This window comes from Labeo rohita, chromosome 9 (assembly GCF_022985175.1).
Source record: "Labeo rohita strain BAU-BD-2019 chromosome 9, IGBB_LRoh.1.0, whole genome shotgun sequence".
Classification (NCBI taxonomy): domain Eukaryota; kingdom Metazoa; phylum Chordata; class Actinopteri; order Cypriniformes; family Cyprinidae; genus Labeo; species Labeo rohita.
This window is the reverse complement of record NC_066877.1, coordinates 27,234,287-27,253,498: the sequence shown is the minus strand read 5'-3', so window position 1 is coordinate 27,253,498 and position 19,212 is coordinate 27,234,287. Positions and strand designations below refer to the sequence as shown.

The following is a 19,212-nucleotide window of genomic DNA, read 5'->3' as shown; positions in this document are numbered from 1 at the left end:
GCTGCAGGGGCTGCTGAACAGTCATGCTGGCACTAGGCGTGATCTGAGCACGCTCCACTCATTCTCTTCTATTGTGGCCTTGAAGCATTGTAGACAGTGAGCTATGCAGAAAAAACAATCGGTTAAAAAATACATTAAACTTACATGGTATGATGATTAATCTGATTGCAAATAATCACTTCTATCATTCACTTCTAGAACCAAAATGTACAGATAATGTACTCACCCCCTTGTCGTCCAAGATGTTCATGTCTTTCTTTCTTCACTCGTAAACAAATTGTTTTTTGAAGTTTTCTCCATATAGTGGACTTCTATGGTGCCTGTGAGTTCGAACTTCCAAAATGCAGCTCTAAACAGCATGAGCAAGAAGGGTCTTATCTAGTGAGACGAACGGTTATTTTCTAAAAAAACAAAATATATATATATGTGCAAATTATACACTTTTTAACCACAAATGCTCGTCTAGCTCTGCGCCACGCATGCGTACTCTGTGCAGTCCTGTTCAAGACAGTTAGGGTATGTCGAAAAACTCCCATCTCATTTCCTCCAACTTCAAAATCATCCTACATCACTTTTACCTTTTTTGGTAAAGGCCTTTGTAAACTTTGTAAACACTGGGTCGGTACTTTTGCAGCGATGTAGGATGATTTTGAAGTTAGAGGGGAAAATGAGATTGAATTTTGAAAGTTCAAACGGCGGGCACCATAGAAGCCCACTATATGGAGGAAATCCTTAAATGTTTTCCTCAAACAACATCATTTCTTTTACGACAGAAGAAAGAAAGACGTGAACATCTTGGATGACAAAGGGGTGAGTAAATTATCTGTACATTTTGTTGTGGAAGTAAACTAATCCTTTAAAGCCAATTATAGTCAGATTACTATTCAAAAAATTTGGGGTCAGTAGAATTATTTTTATTTTATTTTTTTTGAGCAAAATGAAAGAAACTGATACTTATATTAAGAAAGGATGCATTAAATTGATCAAAAATGACACTATAAGACTTAAATGCTAAATGAAAATTAAATGAATTTTTTATTCATCAGAGTCTGGAAACAAATGAATTACAGTTTGCACAAAAATATTAAGCAGCACAACAGTTTTCAACATTGATAATTCATGTTTCTTGAGCACTAAATCAGCATATTAGAATGATTTCTGAATGATCATGTGACACTGAAGACTGGAGAAATGGCTGCTAAAAATTCATCTTGGTCATCACAGGAAAAAATTACATATTAAAATATATTATACTACGGGGCCGTTGAATGCTTGAATCTGATTGGCTGATGAACATTCTGAAAGAATGCATTATTTTTAGGGAAACGCACTATGAACATAGTTCCAGGCAGCTCTTGACGCATTACATGAATATATCACTGCCACATTATTTTAGTTATTTCAAAGGTCCTACAGCCGATATCAGCACATTAACCAAAACCCACAACGACACTGGCCAAATAAATAAATACAGTAAACAATAGGATAATTGGACAATAGGATAATAAAAACGACAATTACATTTTATTATGTATGGAAAGCTCATACTCAGGGTTGCCAAGTTTTCACAACAAAACCCACTCAATTGCTTTTCAAGCGGGGTTCCTGTTAAAATTTGTGTTCTGGAGGGTAAAATACAAGTTTTTTTGTCAGGGTTGCCCTGGTAAATTTGCATTCCAGGGCCTAAATATGATGTTATTGGGGTCGATTCAACCAAAGTCACTTTAAGGCAAGTCATTTCACTCGGCAGCCATCTTTGAAACGCCTCTTGGGCAGGCGAGTGCAGTTCCTATCTCTTTGAATGGGGAAACATTAAATTCTCCAAAACTGTTCACCAAGCTTACAATTAAATTTCATGTTTGAAACCACCAATTAAATCTGACAAGAACAGCCTCATATAATATTGTTCCTCATGCTCCAATAGCATTAAAAAAAGCTTATTTTTCAAGACTTAATTTTCAAGACTAATCAACGATTGGCTCTTTTATTAAGAATGCGGGGCTTCGCGGCCATAATGAGCGTTGTATCTTTCCCCATTCAAAACTATACGAATGACAAGTTTTTGGTATTCTAGTCTTTGATTCAACCCGCCAACATCAAAAACAGTGTTTACTGGGATCGTTTGGAGCTGCATTTAAACTGCATTTTGGAAGTTCAAACTCGGGGCACCATATCAGTCCATCATATGAAGAAAAATGCTTAATTGTTTCCTCAAAAAACATAAGTTTCTTTAGAACTGAATAAAGAAAGACATGAACATCTTGGATGACAAGGGGGTGAGTACATTATTTGTGAATCTTTGTTTTGGAAGTGGACTTCTCCTTTAAAATAGAAAACACATTTTAAATTGTAATAATATTTTACAGTTTTATTGTTTGTATTGTATGTTTTTAAATCAAATAACGTTAAATGGAGCCTCTGTAAGCATAAAAAAATACCATGAAAAAATCTTACAGACCCCAAACTTTGACTGCATTTAGATGATGTTAAAAGGACAAATTATTGCTTTAGTCTGACTAAAATCAATTTTTTTCACAAAGGTCACAAAGGAAGAAAATAAAAGCTTTTAATGTTGACATATATAATGTAAATTTGCACAAAAGAGGTCTTTGGGTGCAACATCTTAGTCTCTCAAGTCATGAATGCCACTTTTTTAAGACCATGTGCTAACTTGGTGTAAAAACCATTCAGTTTTGAAAAATATGGTAAAAGAATGCATCATGTGAATTGCTCCTTTTACTGATTTTGTTTTCTTTGGTTTAGTGAGATGGTCAAATATACAGTTTTCCAATGTATTTCTAAATAGCCGTGTAATGAGATTCCATAAAACTATGCAGATTTTCATTAAGTCAGCAGCACTGTTAAAAAAAAAAGAGCCAATGTGACTAAACATTGGGTCTACCATGCTCATCATTTACAAGAACACTTTAATTTTTATGCAATTCCTCACTTCCTTCCCCCAATGAGTAGATATTAGTGGCCTGCTGTGGATTAAACCCGAAGCGGTTGGTATAATTGCTTAGCAAATATCTGAGCGTTTATGTCCATATTTACCCATGTAAATTAGCAATGATCATTTCTAAATGATAGCAAATCAAAAGTGGAATAGGGCAACTCAATGTGAAGAATTAATTCCTGTTATGAGTTTAGGCAAAAATGCCTTTAACCATAAAATTAAAGCTAAACATCCACATTTGTTTAAATGTTTCTGAAGATTATTTCATTTGTGCCTTGGTAAGAATTAATATGAATGCATCAATTAATTTTTTTTCCCTTTTCTTTCTGTTTTTTTTTTTTAAACAAGGTTATATTTCAAGGTGCTCTTGTTCCAGTGTTAATATACTGTGCATCTGAGTAGTGAGCAATTTTAATTAACATGTATGGTGAATTTAGATACAATGTTCCAATTAACCTGAACACACTGTACTTGTGCATTTATGAAATAAATGCTTGGATTTCTTAAAGGTAGGACTATCATTAGTATAGCCACTATACTGCGCAATGCAATTTCTAATATTTATTTACCTGTGAGTGGTGCATTTCTTTCTTTATAGCCTACAGTCTTGCAGCCTTACAGCACTTGACCTCTTGTGACCTCAAGGGAGACTGAAGCTGCAATCAGTGGTTATTACAAAACAAAGTCTATAACAGTAAACAAGGTATGTGTAGAGTATATCTGCTTATCCAATAGTTTAGTCTAGCATAGTCCAGTTTAAGTTCCATTAAATATTAATATTAGCTTGTGCATGTGCACATTCAGGCTACGTTTGTACTTATCAGTCCTATTTTAGTGATAAGATGTTTTCGTAGATACATATCTTATGAACAAATTAGATATCAGCATTAATCTCGAACCCAGACCCCTATGGGCTTGCAGAGTTCTTTAGAGATAATTGTACTAGTGTGGTAAATAAGATTATTGTGGATTTGCTCTATTAAAAGGGGTTTAACAGAATACCTGCAGTGTAAAATGTAGGCGAATGATTATCACTGTACAGACTTTTACATATTTATTTTTTTCGACATCAAGACTTTTTGTAGGTGGGATCAGATTGGAGATTCAGCCTAGGAGTGTATTAAGATAAAAGATGCTCAGTGTTTATCCACTTGCTTTGCTGATCTCCCAGTCGCAAATTATCGTGAATTATTTACAAGCATCTTAAGGCTTGACTTTGAGCAGTCTTTTGGTTCTGATGATCTGTTAAGTGTTATGTAATGTTTTTAATTGCCCACATCAGTAATCTTGTTTGACATTTATCAAACTTAAAAGCTGATTCAGAGTTTACAGAGTTACATATCAGCATTGCAAGTTTTCTTTATTGGTATGTGCTTTCACAGAAAGCCTGTAACCCAGTTAACAGGAAACGTTCTCAGAACTTTGACATACCTTGTTCAGGTATCTTGTCTCAGAATTCTGTTCTTAGAATGTTCATGGAATGTTTTTTTTTTAAAACAGTGAAAGAACATTCAAAACTAACATTCTCATAATGTTAGCAAAATGATCAAATTGAATGTTCCCAGAAAAAAGGTTTTTAAACTAGTTCTGTCAAATCGATTAATCACAGTAAACACAAGTTTGTGTTTACATAATATATGTGTGTACTGTGTCCTGAGCAGTTAACAAAAAATCCTTCAGGTCCCACAAATTCTTTAGTTTTTCAGCATTTTTGTGTATTTGAACCCTTTACAACAATGACTGTATGATTTTGAGATCCATCTTTTCACACTGAGGACAACTGAGGGACTCAGATGCAACTATTACAGAAGGTTCAAACGCTCACTGATGCTTCAGAAGGAAACACGATGCATTAAGAGCTGGTGGTGAAAACCTTTTGAAATTGAAGATCATGGTAAATTTAACTTATTTTGTCTTCTGGAAAACATGTAAATATCTTCGGTAGCTTCTTAAGGGCAGTACTAAATGAAAAAAATATGATATTTAGGCAAAATAAGAAAAATGTACACATCTTCATTCTGTTCAAAAGTTTACACCCTTGGCTCTTAATGCATCGTGTTTCCTTTTGAAGCATCAGTGAGTGTTTGAACCTTCTGAAATAGCTGCATATGAGTCCCTCAGTTGTCCTCAGTGTGAAAAGATGGATCTCAAAATCATACAGTCAGGTTCAAATACAAAAAAAAATGCTTTTTCTGAAGAACAGAGGGCAGTTTAACTGTTCAGGACAAACAAGGGACTCGTGAACAACTGTCACTAAAAAAAAAAAAACAGTTGTGAATCATTCAGATAACAAGAATCAAGCGTATGTAAATTTTTGAACAGGGTCATTTTTATAAAGTTATTTTATCTTTTGGACTATATGTAAATGTCTTTTATGTAAAATACCTTATTCAGGTTAGTACTAAATAAAATATAACATGAACTTTGTTTGATCCCTATTATTTTGGTAAAATAATTAACATTTTGCAGATTCTGCAAGGTCTACATAAAGTTTTGACTTCAGCTGTATGTATGTATATTTATTTATTTATTTACTTTTTTTTTGAACATTCAGAGAACTTTGAGAAATACCACTTTCATTTTAATGTATTAACTTAATGAGAACATTAGCAAAATGTTTTTAGAATTTATTTTGTGTTAGCTGGGAAGCAGAGTGGTTATGGCAATGCGGTATTGTTTTTTCTTATATTAAATCTTTTATGGTATTCATATATGTTCATCATTACAGTAACAGTTTGTGGCTTCATGGAAAAAAAGCACCAGTCAGCCAGGTCTTATTAGAAAAGATTACTATAATGACTGTGATCTTGTAATCAATAACGATCTGCATGAGTCCATATTTCATATTGAATTTTTTGTAAATGGGTTATTTTAGCACATCACACTTTGTGGACATTTTTAGCTCTGAATGAATCTGAATGAAGCACTTCTCCAAAACATGTTTTCTGTGAAGCCTGCATGGGGGATCTTAAAGTGCCACAGTCAAGCATTTCTTTGTAAACAGCAGTTTAATCTACGTATATGGGCCAACCAGCATTTTTTTAACAAACGTGGTAGCACTGTTTATGATTATTTGATAAGATCTGAATAACTTAACCATCAGCTCTGAAGAAGTGTATTCACCATACCCGGCCCATTTAAAATCAGCATTTACAGAAGTAACATTTCAGCATATATGTAAGGCCATTCTTGATGACAAGCAAGTCCTTGAAAAGTACTTCTAGTTTGATACGGCAGTATTCCCTGAAATATAGTCCTCACTCTATGTCAGTAAAAGTCAGCGGTGCCGCACATTTCAAAAAGAGTTCAAGCTTCATGACCTCCTTTTTACTGTGGGGGAAAACAACTAGATTGCCTTTTAACCACATCACAGACATGTTAATAGACTTGCAATAGGGCGGCAGGGTTAGCGGTGCACAAATTGCTTTACTGCCTACAATATTCTGCATGCTCCTATGAGACCTGAAGGAGTCTTACATGCACTCAAATATTTGATTTCCATCAGTAAAAATTATGAGCTGTTGGCAAAAGTGCAAAAGCAACTGTTCAAGGGGGGCTGAAACAGAGATGCGTGACTACTAGCCCAGCCAAAAACAGTTATTTATCATTCTATAAAAAAGAGCGTCACTAGCACAAGGACACCTTGGCCAGGGGGACAGGTACTAAACAGATAACGGATAAGATCATGCTCAGTGCCATTCCTTAATGACCCAGACATCTGTTTTAAAACTACTAGTTTATTAAGAAGATCAAGTCCTTGATTACAACATCATTGCACATTGTAAGCGAAAAGGTTGTAAGATGCGTTTTTTATTAGTTCATAATTTCCAGTTAAAAGGAGTAGAATGAGATAGCAATATTATGGAAGGAGGACCCATATTTTAGCCAGAAGCAATGCTTTGAAGTTTAAAAAAATCAAGATGCATTTGTTTATTTAAAATGCATTTTCACTTCACAAGACATTAACTGATGGACTGGAGTCATGTGGATTACTTGTGAATTATTGTGATGTTTTTATCAGCTGTTTGGACTGCAGAGGATCATTTGGTAAGCAAATAACGCAATGTTAACTTTCTCCAAATCTGTTCCCGTGAAGAAAGAAACTCATCTACATTTTGAATGGCCTGAGGGTATATCAATTTTCAGCAAATGTTATTTTTTTGTGTGAAGTTTCATTTTATATATATATATATATATATATATATATATATATATATATATATATACTGCCCTTCAAAACTTTGGAAACGCCCTAGAAAAGTGGGGTTTTGCACAATATTGGCATGAATCTGTGATAATTTTGCACTAATAAGGGACAACACAAACTACGAAAACATATTTTATTACATAAACAGTTTATAAATAGAAAAAACTTCAATTTTCGATTCATCAAAATATCCACCATTAGCAGCTATTACAACTCTGCATAATCTGGGCCTAAATTCATTGTATTCTAAACTTAATTGGCAATCAGTTGTTAAAGCTATTAAGGTGTGCTGACCCAAAAATCTTTTAAAAACCTGGGCCAAGTTTAAACCAGTAACCAGGCATCACAGCTGGCAAAGGGGCATGTCTGACTTTGTCGTGTATATACTGCAAATATTATGTAATCAAAATGAAAATTATTATTGCTGGTCTTCAATGATAATATCAAGTTACTTTAATTTGGTTTGTATATAAACCTTATGTCCCATACAATATTACTTATTTACTGTTAAAATTATTTAAATACTATTATACTATATTATTATTAATTTTATATTTTTAGTTTTCATTTTACATGTACTTTAAATTTGAGTAATTTTTCTATGTGCATTTGTCATTTTCAAGTTTAGCTTTAGTGCTTCAACCCTTTTATTAATATTTACATTTTATTTTATTTTTTATTTAAATTAGCAGAAATATATATATAATATTATTATAATGTATTTATTTATTTTTTACCATTTTTACTGTTAGCTAACAATAAAAAGACTGGTCCTATACAATGCTTAAGTGTTTATCTTCAGTAATATGACCTTTGATTCACTTTACATTTTTCAAGACATTAAGTCCGGGCCAAAAAAAAAACTATATTATTTTGACACATTGTAATTTAGATTTTCATAATATGATAAGAAATTCATATATTGTGTATGTTCAATCTCAGATATCAAGGCATAAATAACAGAAGGCATAAACTTACAGAAACGTAAAACTGTAGCTCTAATGTTGAACATGGAGTACAAAAAACACCAAATGATTACTTCTATCTCTAAAGTCTCTTAAGGGTCTTTGCAGAAGGTGCCAAAAATGAACTGAGTGAAAAAGGCCAGTTGGCCTTGGTTGTACCTGGCCTTAGTTCACTTAAGCTGTAATTGTCAAATATTTTACTTTCACATTGCAGTGCAGCCCAGTTAAACCCTTGAGTCTTTTTATAGAAACAAATGGTGGCTAAAGTGTGAAAATAAAGTGAACCTGGAGCACTTTGCTTTCACAGTGCACAAAAGAAGATAACCAAACAGTGGGCTTGAAGTGGACAAACCTCAGAGCTCTTTTTGAGATGGATTCTGTATGGAGATTTATTAACTGCAAACAATGCATGGTTTAGTATGTGACTACAGACATAACGGCATACTGTAGCTCCTTCATCCAGGCATGCAATGCATACAAACTCTATATTTACAGCATGTTTCGATTTTTTTGATTAATTGCGCAACTTTAAATTCACCCATATATTCTTCCTACTTTCAGATCACAGTCATCATCATAGGTGAAGTTACTCTGTTGTGGTGGAGGCCCACGTCATTGCCCTCAGATTAGCCTGCAACCTACAAGCAAGCAATTACTATGGTAACTACTGAAGCTACTGAGAGACGGTTGCCCACGATTGGCTCACCCACATAGAAACGTGGCTAGTTGTCTTTCCAGCAGTGTACAAAATGGGCTCGGTATGGCTGGACAAAGTTCTTGTTAACATGGGTTTTAAAAGGCTGCATCATGTGCCAAGTTTAGAGGCATAATTTGGTAATTAGCAATCAGTAGCAAGCCAGCACATCACTTTTTCTTGAGGCTATTTTTGAGTTTTTGAGGTTCAAATTGACTTCAGCAAAAAAAAAAAAAAGGTCTGCATTCTTGTGAGGTTCATTAAGAGAGGCCCCAAAACAAAGTGATACTTTCCAAGCTTCTTTTGTTTTGACATGACGTGAGAGAGTTATATGTGAGCTATATGTTTATGGAAGTCAAGAATTGTGCTAAAAAAAACGATGCAGTCATGTCTGAATTTTGATTGACTGAGACTTGGCATTCCCTGTGTCATTGTTGATCCTCTGCCAGCTCCGTCAATGCTGGGATAAGTGTCTCTTGACATTTACCGTCTCAGTTTGTCCATGTGGAACAATCTGAGAGAGATTACATGACAGACTGTTTAGAACAGCTCTTGACCAACGCTATTAGAATTGATTGAACTGAGATAAAGTCTCTCAGACTAATTATTTTGCCTTTCTTCCTCCTACAGTTGCATCCAAATAGAGCCAAGCAAGTTCCTAGATAATATATTCTCTCTGTGATGTCATTTCAAACCAAAGCCTTGATAAAATGAACAGGAATAGAAAATTCTCTTATGAATTTTAAGGACATCTGTAAGCATGATGGTGCAAGTACTCTGAAAAGCTTTACTTTAGAGTGCTCATATTGATTTTAATTTAATTTTTCTCCCCGAGGTCCACTTATAATATTTAGTAAAGTTGTTTGTGCCAAAAACTGAATATAGTTTTTTGTGATCTTTAAAATTAAACAGGCTGTTGGCCATCCAGAATTTGATTGGAAATGCTTTTTAAATAGTTTTATTTTGAATTGTATTATATTGAGGTAGCAAACAGCTAAAATTAAAGAGAAATGTAAAAAAAATGCAAACAGGTAAAATGAAAAAAAGAAGCTAGCATGTATATTCAAAAAGAAATGATTAAAAAGTAGCAAACAGGTAATTTAAAATGAAAATTTGAAAAAACGCAAACAGGTAATTTTAAAATAAAAATAATAAAAAAATTCAATTTTTTTTAAAAAGGTCAATTTTTAAAAGATTTTTTTTTTCAAGAATTTTTCAAAATTAGTTCTTTTTTTTTTTTTTTTTTTTTTTTTTTTTTAAAAAGAACTAATTTAGGAAAGGAATGTTTGTCAATGATTGAAATGCCACCTATTAAAATTGTATTTAATTTACACTACCATTCAAAACTTTGTTGTTAAGATTTTTTCAAGTGTTTTTGCAATTTATTCGGGCCTGAGCACCAATGGTGCGAGGACCCTATTGGAATTGCTCCGTTTCTTCTTTTTCTCCAAAATTAATCACATTTATCAGGGCCTAAACATGCACAAGTGGTGAAAATGTACATCTGATATGGGCTTCAAAAGGGGCTGTGGCAAAATAGCCTATAAAATTTCAGCAAAGTGCCCCTCAAGCTGTGTTTCACATACATGTATGAAATTTGGTAGACACATGTAACACCATTACATACAAAAAAAAGTCCCTTCGTACGAAGTTCGAAACCCAACAGCAAGTCAGTTATTTAGAATTTCCTCTGCTAGTTTTGTGCCATTTTTGCCATTTTCAGGCATCGTTTTTAAACTAATCATCGAGATTTAAACAGATCAACACCAAATTTGGTCAGTGTAATCTAAAGTCCTTTGTGATGTTACATTGCGAAGATCTTGAGTTTTCGTTGAAGGGTGTGTCCGTGGCAGCCTGAAAACTTCAATGTTTCGCCATGAAAAAGGAAGTTGGCATACAATTCAGGCATACTGATCTGCAGCAAAGTTCAAATGTTTGATAAGAGTCCCGGTCCTGGATGCATCTAAAGGCCAGTATTCTGTTATTATCATAGCGCCATCTGCTGGCTACAGGACATGGCTTGTTTTACACTAACTTAAACATACCATGTTCAATCTGCACCAAACTTCATATGTTTGATCAAAGTCCTGGCTTGAAGACATCTACATGCCAACATTCAGTTATAGTCATAGCCCCACCAGCTGGCAGAAGGAAGTTTGTCACATAAAAATGACATTGACACATTCCTTTTACATTTACCTCTTTAAATTGCATATTGCTCACCGTTCGCTGTTTTCCTAAAGCCATCTGTTTTCCTTGTTTATAATTTTTAAAAATTGAATTCATGTGCTAAGCTGAGTTTTCAGCAGCCATTATCCCAGTCTTTATTGTCATGTGATTCTTCAAAAATAATTCTAATATGCTAATTTGCAGCTGAAAATCTTTTATAACGTTATAAAGTACTTGATTTTTGGTAAATTGAATGCATCGCTGCTGTATAAATTTTTTTCTTTCTTTCTTTTTTTTTAAATAAAACATAATTTAAAATTTTCAATTACACATTTTGGGCAAGACTGCTAAAATGTTTCCTTTTTTTCAGAGTGCATTACTTTCTATTCTACTATTTTTCTTTGATTTACATTTTACCAAATACTTCTACCTGTTATTCCATCTCAACTTCCTGCGCTCTGAGAAATAAAGGTACAAAAGCTGTCACAGGGGCGAACCTTTTCAAAAGGTACACTTTCATACCTATTAGGTTCTAATATGTACACTTTAGATGCTAATATGTACCTTTAAGGTACCAAAATGGACTTTTTGAAAAGATACCGCCCCAGTGACAGCTTTTGTACCTTTATTTCTGAGAGTGTGTAGGATGTAGGAAATTTAATTTAAATTCTAGATCATAAATTAAAATGGATCCAGATCTTCAGTTCTGCATTTTGCCTGGTGCCATCTTTGCATGAGAAACGCATTACGTAAATGCAGTACTGGAGGAGAAGGTTTGAGGTCTGAAAGCATAGTTTATTATATATATAATACAATGAACACTTTTATCTCAAAGTATCAAGTAAAATTTGATTCTTCCTGATATGACCCCTTTAAAAGATCTTGGAAGCAGACTTGGTTATTTCCTCCAGGGGACGGGCTCCACCGCAGCCTCCCTAAAATGCCAGCACCACAAGCTCGTCACCGTGCCCTGTCTGCCTGGATTAGTTCTCTTCCAGGCTGTAGGCGAGGTTTGTGTATCCGTGTGTGCATATCTCTGGCTGTCTTTCTGCGCTAGTAAAGCAGAAAGTCACAGCCGGTCTCTATTTAGCAGCTATACCTAACACCACACTTCTGATTGTAATGTGGATCCTGGAGAATGTAGGTCAATGTGTGCCAGAAGGGGAAAAGGAGGGAATTTCATAGATTTTAAAGTTGCACTTAGAAGATGAGATATGATTTTTTTCTTACAAATCTATTTTCAAACATGTCTCCCGAGGCGCTCCAAAGAGCGGCAAGATTTCTTTAAAACTGAAAACAGAAACTCGGCAGCAATTTGCAAACTTGATTCAGTTCTATCTTGTTTAAATCTACTAAGTCAAAAAAAGGTTAGCTGTCTGATACTCTCATATATGTTTATGCATCTGAAGCTTTCTTGTGTAAAAGCAGATGTTCTTTCAAAACCAACACTTTATTAAAGATATTTTCTATTCTATATCAGTGTAGAAAATAATGTTAACATTTTCATGTTCACAAATTCACCAATTTTGGTATTTCGGTACTTCCAGATATTTAATATTATTGAATTGGACTGTTTTTTTTCTGCCAAAAAAAGCAGAAGCAAAAAAGCTGAGTGAATACTGCCAAACTTATCCACAAATACTGCTTTTTTTCACTCAAAAACTGAGGTGCATAAGCTCAGATCAATGAGGCCTACAGTCAGTTCCAAAAAGTAATACAAAATTTATGCTAATTGAAAGAAATGTTGACCCACAAAACCAGTCATAAGGGTCAGTGTTTTGAAATTGAGATTTATATAACATCAGCTTGCAGATTTCACAAGAAGTATCCGATTCTGGAATCAGAATCGATTTTCGATACCCAACCCTACTTTCCACTGATGTATGGTTTGTTAGGATAGGCCAATATTTGGCTGAGATGCAGCTGTTTGAAAATCTGGAAACTGAGAGTGCAAAAAAATCAAAATTTTGAGAAAATCGCCTTTAAAGTTGTCCAAATGACGTTCTTAGCAATGCATATTACTAATCAAAAATCTAGTTTTTATAAATTTACGGTAGGAAATTTACAAAATATCTTCATGGAACATGATCTTTACTTTACTATATCCTAATGATTTTTGGCATAATAGAAAAATCTATCATTTTGACCCAAACAATGAATTGACTATTGCTACAAAATATACCCATGCTACTTATGACTGGTTGCGTATACAATGAGTGATTTTTAAAAGGCTGGTAATTTTTTACTGGCTACACCAAATTATGTTGAGGTTTTTTAGCGCAACACAGGTTAAATCTATGTCCTCTACAAGCTGTGTGACGTATAAGCATTGTGCCGATCACCATTTTATTTATCCCACTGATTCACTGAGCTTACACTTTGTGTGTTTGTGCCTCTGTATCGGACTGACTCAGGGATATCTCTTGCCCTTGGCCATCCAGTGAGCCATTGGAATCCAATAATTGTAATTTTGGAATCGGGCCTTGCTGACTAGTGCATCAAGACACAGGAGATAGAAGAGTCCCCATTGGCCAATTAATCCTTCTTAGCATGGTCTTAATCAATGGGACACTGTTTATCTGAACCAAATTTCCCCTGTAATTGAGCAGAGGATTGGTAATCAGAGCTCGCTAGCTGGTGATACTGAAATCTAATAGAAAGTTTGAGTGGGGTTTAAATAACCTGTGCATAGAGCTGTCTGTTTATACCGCACTATCACATCCACCTTACTGCTATTTCTTGAACCCTGATATATACCAGTCAGCGGAACAATTCGCTTTCCTTTGGGACTGTGAAGAGAGTACTCTAAGGAATTCTCAAAAGTACACCTTGCAGGTATTTTCGTCTTTTCCATAAACCTATAACAGGAAATAGGCCGTTCTTACCGTTTTTACAGATGGGGCAGCACTGTTCTGGCTCGTACACTGGGTTGACGCACTCCGGTACTGCACAGTCAGCGACCACACAATGCACCTCGTTATTTGGCTCGCAGCGACACCATTCACAGGGCGAAGGCTGGGGAGACAGAGAAATATGATATGGTGAGAGACAGTTACAGGTAAGACATCACAGTTGAAATCCAAACTGACCCTATTTTTCATATATTTAAATGCATGCTGTTCCAAATAAGTATATGAAAGTATTTGCTTTGTGTCTCCCTTTTCACCTCATCCCTCCAACCATCTGGCTACTTTGTACACTACCGTTCAAAGGTTTGGGGTTGGTAAGAAGTTTTAATTCTTTTGTAAGAAGTCTCTTATGATCTATGAAATCTCTTATGCCAAATTTACACTGCAAAGGTGCCACAGAAACATTTCTCTAGTGGCTTTGCACAGACTGCTGTTCAAAGGTGGCATAAATGCATTTACACAGCAGCTGCACCTTTACACAGTACGTTGATATTAGGGACTGAGGTGAGTCAAAGCAGGCATCATTTAGTCTGGCTTTTATGGTGCATTACGTCTTTACACAGAATTTTGTGCAGGCACAGAGTAGCCTCAACTTTGGCTGCGTAAAGACACCTCAATAGCTGTTTCCATCACCATTTTTATGCACATTTTGAAAAATAGCATCAGAAACGAGCGATGAAACGGCAAAATTTAGTTACTCGTTTGAGGTGGTTGAGGTGGAGTTAATGGAGATGGAAACACATTTTGCAAATACATTCCTCCACGCGCACCAAAAAATTAACTCAACGTAATAAAGTTCTAGTAGACTTTTCCACGCAATTAGTTCAGGTTCATACAACAAGACTAAAACAAGTTTAATTAAATAAATAATGTTTCGTTAGCTCAACAATCTTGTTGTATAATTGCATGGAAAAGTATTTACTTAATTAAGTTCACTGAACAAGCTATTTTTTTTTAATAATTAGCTAAAACATGTTAACACTAATTTCATTTATAGTTGTAACATACCATATGAGTTGAGCATTGAAGACTGATCACCAAACTGGCATTAGCACAGTTATTGCTCATGAATCAATAAGTTAATGAAGCTGTCAGCACCCTAAGCATGAGCGCTATACTCTTCTGCACAGTGGTAACCTCAAAACCTGTTCTAATCTCCAAACCTCTTCTAAATCTCAAAAAGAACTCGCCATTACATGTGTGAGAACTCTAATATTTAATTTTCTTTTATTAAAAATGCGAATTTTGCCATCATTTTTCTCTCTAAATGCGACCCCATGCAAAGCATGCTGGGAACTACACATCTACTTTATAGTTGTGTCAACAAAAATAGTTCATGTAGTCCTAACACAAAATAATTAAGCTCAATTAATTTTTACAAATTTAGGTGGACTGAACATAATAGAAATAAGTTATTTATATCTGTAAGAAAATTTCAAGAATTTAGTTGTTTCTGCTCAGTAATTTAAACAAGCATTAAAAATTTCTTTATTTTTTGATTGCAAGTGACTTTGCACTATGGGACAGGATAACGAGTAACCAGCAGATCAATCTCATTGCACAGCATCTGAAATGTTGTTATGGTCATTCTGAAATGCCTGAGCATTTTTTGTCAAAATATTTCTGTATAATTGCCTCCCAGAAGGGTTGCAAGTTATTTATTATATATGAAAATTATTATATTCAGTGGCTTCTCTTACTTTTCTTAGTGATATTTAGTGCCAGTTTATCAGGAAGTGAGGATTTTGTTCTCTTTGAATCATTGAGTAAACATTTTTTTTAGGGCTGTCAAATGATTAATCATGATTAATCGCATACAAAATAAAAGTTTGAGTTTGCCTAATTTATGTGTGTGTACTGTGTGTAATTATTATGTATATATAAATACAAACACATTCATGTATATATTTAAGAAATATTTACAAGTATATGTATTTATTATAATTTTTATATAATTTATATTATCTATAAATACAAATATTTTGTACATAAAAACATATTTCTCCTAAATATACACATTAGTTTGTGTGTATTTATATAAACATAATAATTCCACACAGTACACACACATATATTAGACAAACTCAAACTTTTATTTTGTATGCGATTAATCACGATTAATCGTTTGACAGCCCTAATTTTTTTGTGATATTCCAATTTTGTGCACAAGTTAAATTCACAACTTTGGATGCAAACCCGGCTAATCACTCTTATGCTTATTTATTTGATTAAAAACACAACTAATATAGTGAAATATTATTGCAATTTAAAGTTTTAAAATGTAATTTATTTCTGTAAAGATGAATTTTCAGCAGCCGTTACTCCTGTCTCCAGTATCAGTGTTAAAAACAAGTTTGTAACATTATGAATTTCCTTACTTTCACTTTTGATCAATTTAATGCATACTTGATAAATAAAAGTAATTAAAGTGAAATTTAATTACTTTGATAAAGTCATTTCCCATTTTTCTGTTATTCTGCTCTAAATTCAATTATTCATCAAGTTTTAAAAATGGTTGCAAACACATTTAATTTTGATTTAATGGCCCCTTCTTTCTTTTTAGAATTAACTTGCATTTTTGATAGCAATAATTAGTGGGACTTTAGCATGCATAAAGATTTCTTAGGTATTACATGATTTTACATTTGTGAGATCAGCTTATAATGACATCTCATAAATAATTAAACAAAAAGTATCTAACCAAGGAACAACAACAGATGGAAGTTAAGACCATCCTGTTCAGTGCATACTTGTCAGTGAAGATAGCCCAGATTAATATGTGATTAGTCATACATTGGATGTCTGTAATGAAATACACTACTCCACCTGCTGAATATTACATGTACCCCAAAAGGCCATGAAATATTAAGTTTTAAACCCATACAGCCTACTGTGCCTTGTAAAAATATTTAGACCTTTAACCACTTCTCTCTTACAATTGCAAATTCTACATTGAAATTTGGTTTCAAAAGCTTTACATGTATTACTTTAACAATCCACAGATTTTAATATTCTGCAGAGGCATTATTTGCAGCAGTGCCAACTTTAAGTCTTTTGGAGTACGCATGTAACAGCTTCCCACACTGTTCAGGTATGTTTTAGTCTATTATTTTTTTCAAATGATGCTGCTTCACAGTCAGTATGCTAATGTTTGGTGGTGGGCAGTGTTAAATATGCATTTCCCAAATAGTTTTGAATTTTGCCTGAAATCTTGCCACAAAATCATGTGTACCAGTATTACTGTGAGTTAAAGAAAAAGTGTCTTGAGTGATGGACTTGAGTCTTGAGTGGATTAATTGTGATGTTTTTATTAGCTGTTTGGACTCTCATTCTGACGGCAGCCATTTACTGTAGAGGATCCATTGGTGAGCAAATGTTCTCCAAATTTGTTCTGATGAAGAAACAAACTCATCTACATCTTAGATGGCCTGAGGGCAAATCCTAAGCAAATTTTGATTTGTGGGTGAACTATTCTTTATACATCTGTAAACTCCACATTTTTTTGGCTTAATGGGCATTTGTTTCCCATTTGTGCCATAGTGTACACCAGTGTTGTGCAGATTTGCTTGACTAATGCACCTTTACTCTGTTCTCAGCTCCTGAACTCTGCAGCCTCTTCAAAGTGATCGATATGCTCTCTCTGGCTTCTCTCACCGGTCTCCTTTATGTTCGCACAGAGAGTTTTGAGGTACGACCTTTTCAGGGAAGTGTCTGGGTGGTTTGATGTATCTTCCACATCCTGATAATTGAACCAGCAATGTCCACTGAGACATTCAAACTCTCGGATATTATATTGCACACTTTTATTCTAATTTATGCACTTATTTTAACTTTCAAAGTAGTATTTTTGAAATATTCCCCAGTCTTTATATTCACAGCAGTCCTTTAGAATAATGGTTCCTTAACTGCGGGGTTCCTCTCCAGAGAGTGTGGAAGTTATTTTAATGATTCACAGGTAGAAGCCAATTGTGAGGCAACTTTGTCATCGTTATTCCAATTGTTTACCATCTATACAAATTTAGAAATAATGCAGCATGGGGATTGAACATTTATGCAAACAGCATATATATGTTTTTGTATAACATAAAACATGGCTAATTTTAAATCTCAGTAGTTAAAAATAAACAGTTCTGATATATAGGACTCTATATAGATGCCTAGAACTGAAAAGTGTTTTTTCAATCTGACTTTAAGCTCTTGTATGATTGGCTGACTTTACACAACCTCTGGGAGTTGAGAGGAACATGTTTTTTTCATCAGTCTGACTGGAAACCAAGTCATGTTTACAAAGTACCGGGATGATTCAGCAAGTACTTGTGAGCAGGAACTAATCACTGGATTTGCAAGTGCTTGTCAGGTTAGTGCCAAATTTTTCAAATCAAATTGGTTTGTTTGATGCACTTAGTAACAATCAAAATCTTGACTAATCATGAACAGAATTGTAAATTTTGCTTTGTATATTATGTCTGTAAAATAAGTAGCATTTATTATTGGGGGGGGTGAACTCATGATGAAATAAATGTTTTTCTCCAATGCATGTTGGTTACAATTATTGGCATCCCTAGAAATTCTTATGAGTACAAAATCTCTAAGTATATTCACATTTATATTTTATTTAGCACTCCAGGGTAACTAGAAACATGAAATTGTCCAGTCATGACTTCCTGTTCCACAGGATCATAAATATGAGGAACGCAAAGGCCAAATACCCTTAATCATCCATCACAACGAGTAAAACCAAAGAATATAGTTCTGATGTGCAGAATAAGATTTTTGAGCTTCACAAAATAGAAAGTGGCTGTAAGAAAAGAGCTAAAGCATTGAAAATCCCCATTTCCACCATCAGGGCAATAATTAAGAAGTTCCAATCAGCTAAAGACTTTACAAATCTGCCTGGAAGAGGACATGTGTCTTTATTCTAGTGCATGGTGAGGAGGAGAGTTTGAGTGGCCAAAGACTCACCAAGGATCACAGCTGGAGAATTGTAGAGATTAGTTGAGTCTTGGGGTCACAAAGCCTTAAAAAAAAATATATCCAACAGCCCCTATATCACCACATGTTTTTCGGGAGGGTTTCAAGAAAAATCCTCCTCGCTCATCCAAAAACAAACTCCAGCATATTCAGTTGTCAGACACGACTGGAACTTCAAATGGAACTGGCTTCTGTGATCAGATGAAACTAAAAAAAAGAGCTTTTTGGCAGCAAACCCACTAGATGGGTTTAGTACAAACAGGGATAAAATGTACCCCTTGCTCACAGTTAAATATACTGCTGGATCTTTAATGTTGTTTGGCTACTTTTCTGCCGGAGGT

At 34.4% G+C, this 19,212-nt stretch overlaps 1 protein-coding gene across 3 annotated transcripts in view; it reads right to left on the bottom strand.

Moving 5' to 3' along the window:
* The window catches only part of vwc2l (von Willebrand factor C domain containing 2 like), a 43,144-nt gene that overhangs the window by 8,992 nt on the left and 14,940 nt on the right, over positions 1–19,212 (bottom strand). For all 3 annotated transcript variants that reach the window (XM_051119811.1, XM_051119812.1, XM_051119813.1), the window contains one exon: positions 13,877–14,006. In XM_051119811.1, coding sequence (XP_050975768.1) covers positions 13,877–14,006 — 130 coding nt within the window. The remainder of the gene's footprint in view (positions 1–13,876; positions 14,007–19,212) is intronic.